Source organism: Myotis nattereri, assembly GCF_964212035.1.
Source record: "Myotis nattereri genome assembly, chromosome: 16".
Classification (NCBI taxonomy): Eukaryota; Metazoa; Chordata; class Mammalia; order Chiroptera; family Vespertilionidae; genus Myotis; species Myotis nattereri.
The window spans coordinates 42,843,138-42,854,489 of record NC_138091.1 but is presented as its reverse complement, the minus strand read 5'-3'; the positions used below and the strand labels follow the sequence as shown (position 1 = coordinate 42,854,489).

The 11,352-nt window shown below is 55.0% G+C and overlaps 1 protein-coding gene across 1 annotated transcript; it reads left to right on the top strand.

Annotated features, from left to right (window-relative positions):
* Positions 1 to 616: 616 nt before the first annotated feature.
* Positions 617 to 8,241, top strand: DCAKD (dephospho-CoA kinase domain containing; the record flags this gene model as incomplete). Its single annotated transcript, XM_081110020.1, has 4 exons — positions 617 to 728; positions 1,109 to 1,312; positions 4,742 to 4,829; positions 7,838 to 8,241. 4 exons carry the CDS (start codon positions 617 to 619, stop codon positions 8,127 to 8,129), a joined length of 696 nt encoding a protein of 231 aa, XP_080966146.1. The 3' UTR covers positions 8,130 to 8,241.
* Between the last annotated feature and the right edge of the window lie 3,111 nt (positions 8,242 to 11,352).

Sequence of the window (11,352 nt, the reverse complement as noted above, 5' to 3'; positions counted from 1 at the left end):
CCGATCAGTGTTTCTCCTTCATCTCTCTCTCTCTCTCTCTGTCTACCTCCCTCCCTCCCTTCCCCCCTCTCTCTCTCCCTCCCTCCCTCCCTCTCCCCTTCTCTCTTCCTCTTCTTCTCCCTCAAATCAGTTTAAAACAAAGCGGAGGCTGGGGAGGGAGAGCTGCTCTGTGGGCACGGGAGGGCGCCTTGGGTCACAGGTGTCCCTTCCTACTGGAAGTGTGCCTGCGTCAGTGACTGCCACCTCCAGAAAGCACACTTTGCTTAACAGCACCTGACCTTCTGCCTCCTCAGCTCTTTGCTAAATGTAGACTGTGTTCATTTGCCGTCTGTATGAGTGTTTTTTAAATAATACTGGAGGCCTTTCCTGAAAGGGTTTTTGGTTTCAGGATGGACCCAGAGCTCCCCAAGCTCTGGGCTTGACTGCCCAGCCAGGCTGTGTCTCCCTCCCCTGCCTTGGCCTTCCTCTCCCAGCACTGATCAGGCCTGCTCTTGTCCCACAGGCAGGTCCTTCTGGCATTCCTGTGGAGGCTCATCCTGATTGGCTGAGCTTGCCTACTCCAGCGATTGTCCAACTTCTGGGACTCTGGGCTCACTGACCGCCTGTCCCTGGGAAGATGTTCCTGGTGGGCCTGACAGGGGGCATTGCCTCGGGGAAGAGCTCAGTGCTCCAGGTGTTCCAGCAGCTGGGCTGCGCAGTGATTGATGTTGACGTCATCGCCCGACATGGTGAGTGGAGGGGTCACGTGGTGGGGTTACACATGGCAGCTCCCTTGTGCTTCCTTTTTATAAGGCCTTCCAAGGCCTCAGAGTCAGGGAAGACTTTCCTTTGACCCTGTCTGAGGTCCTGCTCCCTGCCTCAGGCTTGTCCTCTGGCTTTTCTCTTTATTCCTCCATCTCCTCCTTAGATGTCTCCCCGCCTTCACTTCACCCCATGACCAACTTGAGGGACTCTGTGCACTTTGCTCTCTTCCTCCCCCTCATTTCATTGTTGCTTCTATTGAAAGGAGCACCCTGGTCTCCCCCATCATTTTGCCTCTAGTTGTTTAGGGTCCTCGGGCTGGCCCAGAGGCTCCGAAGCGTGACCCAGCCTTCCTCTCTTGCCACAGTTGTGCAGCCGGGGTGCCCCGCCCACCGGCGCATCGTGGAGGCTTTTGGCGCTGAGGTCTTGTTGGAGAATGGAGACATCAATCGCAAGGTCCTGGGGGACCTGATATTTAACCAGCCCGACCGGCGGCATCTGCTCAACACCATCACTCACCCTGAGATCCGCAAGGAAATGATGAAGGAGACCTTCAAGTACTTCCTTCGGGGTGAGACCCAGGGCCTGGGACAGGTGTGGGCGAAGCCCTCTCCGGCCAGGGCCAGGGCCAGGGCCAGGGCCCTTCTCCTCTGCAGAAAGGCTGTAGAGTTCACAGTATTGGCACCCCGTCCCCCCGCCCTCCCCCCCACCCCGCCCCATGCAGAGCCCCATACCAGTCCCAGAGGAAAGGAGCACATACCCCTCAACTCTTAAGGAGGCTGACACTTTAATGAGAAGAGACCCTTTTGAGCCATGATCCCCAGGAAGCGAGTTGATTTTTCTAGCAGGGATGGGAGTAATAACAGCTGATGAATAATGGGTCATAAGACCTGAGTTTAAGGCCTGGCCCTCACCGTTTCTAGCTGTTTGGCTTTGTCCATGAGCCAACCCCTCTGCCCGTTTCCTCATCTGCATCGTGAGACTAATAATGCCAACCTTGCAGAGCTGTTAGGGTGACTAAGAGCCCATGTCAGTGACTGTCCATCACCCCACAAATAGAAACCACAGTCAGAGTCGGATTTGGTGCTAGTCAAGCCTCCTGGGAAAGTGAGTTAGCAGACAGGAAATTGGAGAGGACCCAGGATGGCCAGGGCGGGTGGTGGAGGGGTTCTGAGGGTCAGAGGCAGAGCCCAGTGGAGTTAGCCTGGCGTGTGCACATGCAGCCAGGTGCCTGCTGGACTGGAAGAAGAGGAGAGGTTTGAAAAGCAGGGGTCTGTGGTCAGTTGGCAGGAACCTTCTGCAGCTGTTGCTAACCTTTCCCCAACCAGAGGCCACAGTTCGGGTCCTGTTCTTCAGGACGGTGTTGGGCAGGGGGACCTAATACTTACTGTCCACGATGGAGCCGGTCACCAGGAGAAGTGGGTGAGCAGAGAGCAGTGGCTTGGGATCAGGCGAGAGGCTAGGCTAGGGCCCCTGCAGCCTTGGCATATGCGGCCTCCAGTCTGCGTCTCAGTGTCGAAGGCCTGGCTGCTTGTCTCCCCACTGTCAGTCATGATGCCGAGACTTTCCTTCCTGGAGGGTATGAGCGAGGCTTCTAGGTTGCTTCTAGCTTTTGCTCTGTGATCATGGCCAAATCCCTTACTTTCTCAGGCATCAAGTTCTCATGTACAGAGTGGGGAACCCCACCCCTGTCTGGCCAGAACCTTTCTCCAGAAGGAAAGGGATGACTTCACAGACATCCATGGTGCATCCTCCCTGCTGGACCAGCTTTTGCTCTGCATCTCAGTACCTTGCCGCAGGCTTGCTTCCCTTCCTCCCTTCCTCCCTTCCTCCCTCCCTTCCTCCCTCCCTTCCTCCCTCCCTCCTTCCTCAAGGAGAGTCTCCAGATTCCTTTTCTGTTCTGCCTCTTGTGTCTGTGCCAGGATCCCCTCTTGCCCCCACCAGGCGCGAAGCCTCTGCCTTTCATTTGTGCCCTTTCGCGTTCACTCCCAGGCCAGTTGCAAGTACATCTGCAGGGCTTTGAGAGAACAGTGGCTTTCCCCTTATGAAATTAAGTCGGATAATGTCACCTGCTCCAAAGTCCTCCCGCGGTGTCATCCACCCAGCCTCCCCTCTCGCCAGCCACCACCACTTAAATAAAAGCCAGAAAGCTCTTTTCAGCTCGATAAGGTGAAAAATGGGGACGACAGCTGTGGCTTCCACAGTCCCAGCTTTTCCCTGATGACTGTAACAAATACAACTGTCAGAGTTGGTATAATCAAACGTCAGATAAGATCACCAGCTGTTGGGGAGGTCTCTGTGTAGGCAGGCGGATGTCTTAATAGAGTCAGGATAGTTTGCAGAGCTTATCAAGCAGGAGGGATGTGACAGCTGAAAAGCCCTTTTGCCGGTGAACCAAAGAACTGGCCGCGAGCTCCCGAGAGGGGCTGAGGAGAAAGGGCAGTGAGGGGAGAGGAAGGGATGGGAGCAGAGCAGGAAAGAGAGATAAGAGGCCCAGAGAGGCTCTGGCCCTGGCTCCTGTTCTGAGTTGGGGGGCGGAGGGGCAGCGGGGGAGCCAGTACTGCAGGCCTCCCCTTTCAGAGAACAGTAGGAATAATAACCATCATGTATGGAGCACTTAATAAGGGTCTGGGTGAGGGGGTGCGGTGTGGTCTACATGACTTCCTTCACTTAATCCTTCCATCTTCTTGTGAAGTGGTCTTTTCACTCATTTACACAGATGAGGTTTATTAAGGGGCCCAAAGTGACATGGTGAGAAAGTGGGGCGCTTCAAACCCAGGCGTGTTCTCAGAGCCCATTCTTTTAACCCCTCATTGAGTAGGAGGTTTCCTGAGCCATAGATCCTAGGGAGCAGGAAACCCAGGAGCTTGTGCTGTCACTGTTCCCTGCATCACCCCTGGACCCGTGGGACCGGTGTGTGATGTGTGTCTGGTTCTGTAGGCGGAAGTGTTCGCAGTGGGACACCATCCAAGCCAGGCCGGGGTCTCTAGGCAGAGCAGTGCCTGTTCCTTCCTCTTACGGCTCCTGGACCCCCGCCAGCTTTATGTCACCTTCACCGGGCTCACTGGCATGAAGAAAACTAAGAGTGTGGAGCCCACAGTATCACTGGGCAGGGATGTGCCCACTCACAGTGGGTGCGGGTGCCACCATTGACTGGCCCTGGCTTGTAGCAGGAGGGCCAGCCGGTGCTAAACTAACCCCCTGGAGTTAGTTTAGTCTTAGCCATAACCACCGTAGCTCCTCCAGACCCACCCCTGCATTCCCAGGCTGGAGGCCTGCCTCTGACCCTAAGAAGCAGCGTCTTTCCTGTCGGGGCTGCTGCTGCCACCCCCAGCTGAGTCTCTCGTGGAGAACTGGTAGAGCCATACGGGACTCTGCAGCAGGGACCCCGGCTTGGACCTGGTTGTTGGGGAAGAACCTTTTATTTTATTTATTTTTTTAAAAAAACAAAGGTGGGTGAAGCAGGGCAGAAAGGGCCCAGTCACTCCTGGAAACTCCCCCCGGTCTCCTACAATTTTGGCTGTGTCATTTCCCTCCTCAGAAATAACTCTTTGGATTCAAGTTCAAGGTGAACTCAGTGCTTTGTGCCGCCTGATCACCTTGTCGGTTTTGCCTCACACTGCTCCAGGCCCCCCCTTCAGCCGGAGCAACAGGACCTTGCTTTCCTTGTGATTTGCAGTCCCCATTCCTGGAACCCTCACTCTCACCCATTCATTTTCAGGTATCAGAAGTCCTACATGCCTTGCAGGGCCAGTACAAACGCCATTCCTTCTACAAGGTCTTTCCTGCTCATCCAGTCAAAACAACTTTGTGCAGCATTCTGCTCTGAATGGAACCTGCTGGCTGTCAGGTTATGCCTGTCCTTGGAAGGCCGCCCCCTCTTTGGGGCGCTGTCAATGGTAGCAGCCAGTGGCGAACTCAGTTCCCACACCTAACACCTAGTAAGTCCTCAGTGTGTGCTGGCAGACCTGACCTTGTGGCTTTCCCACCTTTTCTCCAGGATACCGCTACGTGATTCTGGACATCCCTCTGTTATTTGAGACCAAGAAACTGCTCAAGTACATGAAGCACACAGTGGTGGTGTACTGGTGAGTGTGTGGCATTGCCTGGCCTAACTGAGGCTAGGATGGAGGACCCCTGGAGTAAGGCATGTCCCTGAGAAATGGCCCACATCACTGTGCCCTTTCCCCACAGGGCGGCCAGGAAGCACAGGGGGTAGGGGCAGCAGTGCCCAGAGCCTACGGAAACCAACCTCTGTGTCTGACCCAGATATGCGCACCGGGGAAAGGGTAGGAAGGGATGGGCCCCCAGGCTTCTCTAGTGCTTGGGAAGGGCTCCCCCTGCTGGCTGTTGGAGGCACTTCAGCCCAGATTCCAAGCCTTGCCTTGGGCTACCATGTTGTTATTCACTGGATCCCTTCTCCCTCCTCCAGCGCTTCTCAATTTTCCAAACGGCTCCCACCCTTATACTTCACCCAATTTACTTTTCAATGTGAAGTATTCAGGTTGATACTTCTGCGCTATAGAAGAGAAAACTCTGTGTGTGTGTGTGTGTGTGTGTGTGTGTGTGTGTGGCGGGGGTGCGGGGGAGGGGTGGTGTACATGGGGAGAGGTAACAGAATTTGTCCAAGGTCCCACACTGGCAACACCTCTGGATGGAAAGTTTCAGAGCGCGAACTGTCAGAGCCCAGCTAAGGAAGGAGCTTTGTTCTCAGAATCCCCCAGGATATGAAGCAAACCCGAATCCAGGTTTGACAATCAGAGGAGGATCAAACTGTCAGAAAAAAATGAGTCATAGTCCCAGGGGGGTGAGAGCAGAGATGAGTCTGTCTCCCAGAAACTTCCCGGATGCCGCCCACAAGGAAAGCAGACACAGAGTGGGCACTTGGCTTTGCGGGCCCTTGGCACTGAGTGGCTCTCAGAGACCAATGCTTGGGAGGTTTCTGGAACACTAGAGATGGGGCCTAGAGTGCTCAATTCCCTGAGCATCCCCCTGTCCCCCAGCTTCCTGCCATCCCCCAGCTCCCCACCATAGACTGTCATTTAAAACCTCGCCTGAGTCTGCTGAGCTTGGTGCGGAGACACAGGCTTCCTCATAGCTCCCGCCTGGGCCCATGTCTCCCCCTGTAAACCTGCAACCTCTCTGGGTTCTTTGTCCCATTTGTGAAAGACTATCAACTGAGGCCAAGCAAACTCCAGGAAGACTTGGAATCCTCTTGCCTTGGAGTCTTAATACAATTGGAACTTTGTACCAAGGGATCCAAGTAAAAAGGATCTTGAGTGCAGGTGAGAAAAGAGATGGCATCTGCAATCACCTACCCTTGCCGCCTTCCTCTTCCTGCACTTTCCTTCGAGGTTGGTCTGTTTGCTAAGGGCAGAGGTAGCTATGGCTCCTGCCAGATAAATGGGGCTTGGTAGATTCTTCCCGTTCTCCTGGAGAACCCCCAGCCCCACTTACCAGCCAAGGAACCTTCGCCAAAGTCCTGGGTGCTGTTCATGTCCCAATTTTGGCACATGTGGGTGTCTGGCTCAAAAGAGATGCCAGAGATATAAGTAAATGAGTATAATTATTTGCTTTTCATAAAAGGGATCTACACTTTACCATGTAAATTTACAAATGAGGTTCCCCTCATGGATTCCTTTACCTGTCACACTAATCCTGGTGCGTTTGAAATAGTATGGGGCATTTGCCAAAGCATGATGTGGAATACCAGTAAGTGTTTGGTAAAAATCTTGTTACTACAAATAGCATTAATCTTTAAACTATCCACATGGGATTATTTCTGGGTCACATTCTAAGAAGCCCTCTGGTCTAGGCCACACCTTCCAAAGGATGTGCACTCAGGGGTCCCTAAGCCATCTCCATTTTCCCAGCTCTAGACCGGAGAGATTCTTGTGCGGTATAGTTCTAAGGTTGGATATAGTTCTTGTTCTCAGCCAGGCAGGGATTGGCCCCATGACCTTGACAGCACGCTGTCCCCATAACAAAGGAAATCAGAGCCCTACTTACTTTTCAAGGCCATTACTAATGCCGTCTCTTCTGAAAGGTCTCCCTGATCATCCAGCCAGAAATGACTTTCTGCAGCATTTTGTTCTGCATTTTGAGTGGAAATCGGAACGGAAGTGGCTAGTGTTCAGGTCATATCTGTCCTTAGGTCTGTCTTTACATCCCAGGAGGCCCTCTGCTGTAGGCCAGACCTAAGAGAGGACCAAGTTATAGTGATCTAGCATCCCATCGTATAACTGGGAAATCTCAGGCCTAGTGGCAAAGCAGAGGCCCCAGTGGCAGAAAGCAGCTGCTGCAGCCCTTTTCCTTTACCCGTTGAGGGGCTTGGGTGGTCACGGAGCTAGAGGGGTGTGAGAGTACAGCGGGCAGTTCCCGTGCAGTCATAGGCAGGGCAGGGAGTTTCCTGAGGAGGGACCCGGGTAACACCATAGTGGGCCTAAGAAGTATCTTTGAATTCCCTTTGGAGTGGGGAGACTGGGGTTGTTCAGCTTAATGTGCGGTGCTGCGTCCTGTCCCAAGGACTGGGGCGTCCAGTTTGCAAGTCCTTGCTCCACTAGAAGCATCTTGGGCTTGCCCGTCCCTCTTCCCAGGTGGCATTAAGCACAGCAGCCATCATTCCCGCAGGGTCCTTTTGCTCTAAATATGGGGAGTGGGAGTGGGAGTGGGCGGCAGGGAGAGGGGCTTCTGGTGGCCCAGGAAGCTATTTTTGATGCGGCAGGTCCCGCCCCGGGGAAGTGCAGGAAGCGTTGAGCTTGCAGGCACAGGCCTTCCAGTAAAGGTCACCGATGTAGGTGATCAAACCCTCCCATCTTGTAACTAGGAAGTCTCAGGTCTGGTGGGAAGGCAGATAGGCCCCAGGTGGCAGGAAGCAGCTTTTGCAGCTTTCCCCCTGTGTATGCGAAGCCCATGTTACCAGAGTCCTCACAGCGTAGGGTGAGGTGGGGGGAGCCTGTGAGCTCCCAGGCCCCCTTCCCTGTCTGTGGGACCCTAAATTGATTTGCGAGAAGGGGCTGCCCACCCCCTTCACTTGCTGGTGGGGAGGGAGGCTGGGGCCTTCAAAGCCTGATCGGCCCTTTTGCCGGGCCCTTAGCGAACGGGAAACGCAGCTGGCACGCCTGATGCGACGGAACAACCTGAACCTCCAGGACGCAGAGGCTCGGGTCAATGCTCAGCTGCCCCTGAAGGACAAAGCCCGCATGGCCCGCCACGTTCTAGACAACTCGGGCGAGTGGAGCATCACCAAACGCCAGGTCATCCTGCTGCACTCCGAGCTGGAGCGCTCCCTGGAGTACCTGCCCCTGAGGCTCGGGGTGCTCACCGGCCTGGCCGGCATTGTTAGCCTCCTCTACTTGCTCACCCGCTACCTCCTGCCTTCCCCCTAGCTGGGCACTCAGGCAGGAAGCCCCAGGCCTGGATCTCCCTGGAAGCTAGGTAACGAATGCATCCTGTTTCCTCTCGGCCTCTTCAGCGCGCTCTCTCTCTCTCTCTCTCTCTCTCTCTATATATATATATATATATATATATATACACCCCTTCTTTGGGGTACATTCTGAGGCAGAGAAACATCCCTGTCCGTAGATATTCCTTCCCACCTTCCCTGGGGCTCCTCCCTCTAGAACCACTTACAGGGTCCGCAGTGGGACATGAAAGCAGCCGTGGGAGACTATTAGCAATTTCTTGGGTGGGGGTGGGTGGGGGTGAGGGACACTATCCCTGTGGCCCAGCAGTGTTTAAAGCTGGGAGGTTCCCCGGGCTCGGACATGCCCGAGGAGCTGAGCACTTGTTCCACTGTGGCCCAAACCTCCGCCATGGACCAGGCAAATCATTTCGGACCAAGGGCTACCACCTTCAGACAGGACCCTCCCTTAGGCTGATGCCTTGGACAGGATGCTGTGGGGATTCCCTGTGGGTAACGCGGTAGTTGGCAGAGGCCAGGCCTCTTCTGGGATGACCCGCTCTCCCCCTTGGGCATTTGTCCAGTACTCCCCTTACCCTGCTCACCACCTCCCCCCACTCTGTACCTTCCGTTCCCTGTACTCCTAGCCCTGAACTCTTGGGGAGTCCATGTGCTCCAGGCTGTTTCTGACCTCTGTGCCTTCGCTGTGCTATGCCCCCACCTGGAATTGTTTTTGTGTGTGTGGTTTTTCCCCCGATAACTGGCTCCCAGCTCAGGCTGTCTGAAGCCGCAGGCTGGGTGAGGTGCTCTGTGATACCACCATCATATTTTATCTGGATCCATAATATAGTAATCAGCCCAAAGCTGGTTGGTCTCTCTACTAGATTGTAAGCCCTTCGAGGGCAGGGACTGTCTTGTTCATCTCTTCCTGGTGCAGAGCCTGCCTTGCTGTCGGTGCTTAATAAAGAGTGTTGATCTGAAACGCCCTGCACTGCCACTGTTCCCCTAGCACCACGGACCAATGAAGGGGCCCAGGCTTGGCTGATGCCACCTGGCCTCCTCCCACACGGAAGCCTGGGCCCCAGAGGTACAGTCGCCCCCTGACTTCTCCTGGGACCCCAGGAGGATTCCAGCGAGGTCCGCGTGTGCCCCTGGGAGAGGTAAGTGGAGGTGCCGGGGCAGCCTCACACCCCCTTACTCCATCTTCCTCCCCCAAGCCAATTAGACCAGTGTAGACATCAGCTTTCCCTGGCCAGCGGCCTATTAAGGCCAGAAATGAGTGTGACAAATGTGAATGCTCTGGTGGCCATATTTAGCGCCCCATTTCCCAGAGCTGCTCATACCTCGGAGACCAGCTTATTAACTCACCGCAAACCCCCAGGGGCAAAGCCTGGGCCAGGAGATGCTGAGCTTCGGGGTGGGGCCGGGGCAGGATGAGAAAGGCAGAAAGCAGCTGCTTCCTGGGTTTAGTGGGACCTGGCAGGAGGGGTAAAGGTATGGACCCCTCATTGAGGTAACCAAGTGTCCTATTACCCCAGCCATTGAGAAAATGACTCTTCACGAATGCCTGGAATGTGTTGGACTTTGCTAGATGTGCCACACTCTAGAGGTGACATAACACTGATTATTCCGATTCCAGGCCCAGGGAAGTGGAGGGATCTGATTTGGGCTGCGGCCAAGCTTCAGATTCCGCCCACTGTACCCCTGAGCCTCCTCCAGGAGGAGCAGAGCTGGGATTGGGACCTGGTCTTGTCTCCCATTTATGTGGCCTCCTGGCCCTTGTGCCTTCTATCAGGTAGGCATGATGCTTAGGTCAAAGGACCTAATGAATGACCGTGAAACCCTTTGCAGACTGGAAAATTCCAAAGAATTACTTTCTTCTGTGACCCGGTCTGTTGAGTTTGATGCAAGAATGTCAGAGGATGGCCAACCTGGAGGGTCCTCCCCAGTGCCCTGGTCCCGTCACAACCCCCACTTCCTGTCCTCACGCCTCCCTCCTCACCATCTCCTCACTCCCAGGGTAGCCTTAGAAAAAGGCCTGCTTTCCCGAGGGGCGTGACGACAGGGTTAGGCCACGTATGGGGCGTCAAAGGCCCTGGGACAGATTGGGAACAGCCAGAGCCAGGCACCTGCAGCCCCAGCCCTACACCCCAGTGGGCAGCATCCCCTCTGGCCAGCAGGTGGCAGCACCCGCCCGGGTTGGGGTCCAACCTCTGCAGTGGGCACTGGTGAAGAAGTTACTTTCTCCCAGTGGCATTCTTGCCTTCCCTCCCTGCAGGGCCGCCTCCACCAAGCACCAAGCTGCTGCGGGGGCTGTAGGGAGGAGACAAGCGGGGGAAGGGGCAGAGGCACAGCCGCTGGGCCCTGGGCGCTAATTAAGAAGCTGTGTTGGGCCCGGCTGGTGTGGTTCAGTGGTTGAGTGTCGACCTATGAACCAGAAGATCAGGGTTCAATACCCGGCCAGGTTGCAGGTTCGATCCCCCGGGTGGGGCCTGCAGGAGGCAGCCCATCAATGATTCTTTCTCACCATTGATCTTTCTAACTCTCCCTGTCCCTTCCTCTCTGAAATCAATAAAAATAGATATTAAAAATAAAAAGAAGCTGTGTTGTGTCCCCATCCTGCCCTACCCACCCTTCCCAGGGCAAGAGGCCCCCCCCCCCCCCCAGGGCGTTCCCCGCTTGGGGCCTTACCACCCTGACACAGAGCAATGAAGACACCAGCGAGGGCAGCAAACGCACCTGCCTCTTGGGGAACGAAGGGGACAGACAGGCCCCATCCCACCAGCCGGGCTGGCCCTCGGGTAGTTCGCAAAGCTTTACAGTTTACAAAGCATGTTCACCTGGTTATCTCCTTGAAAACTCCCGATTCTGTGAAAGAGCCCAGGCTAGAATTTCCCAGAGGCTCAGAGGCTGAGCCACGCAGTACAAAAACCAACAGGCTTAAAGGCCAAGTTTCTGGGCTCCCAAAACAGTGCTCCTCTCACTACCTGCACTGCCCCCATTAACTATACCTTGGCTCTTTATCTAAGAGCTGCTGTGAATTCTTCTGATGTTTAGCCTCGCTTTGCTTGGGGAGAGGCGGGGAAGGCTTGGGCACTCCATGATGAGCCTCCATGGCTAGAAATTGGATGAGAGGGATGCCACGTCTGCTGGGCACCCCTAGTTCTTGCTAAGACCTTTAGGCCAGGAGGAACTGGTGCTAGGAGCAG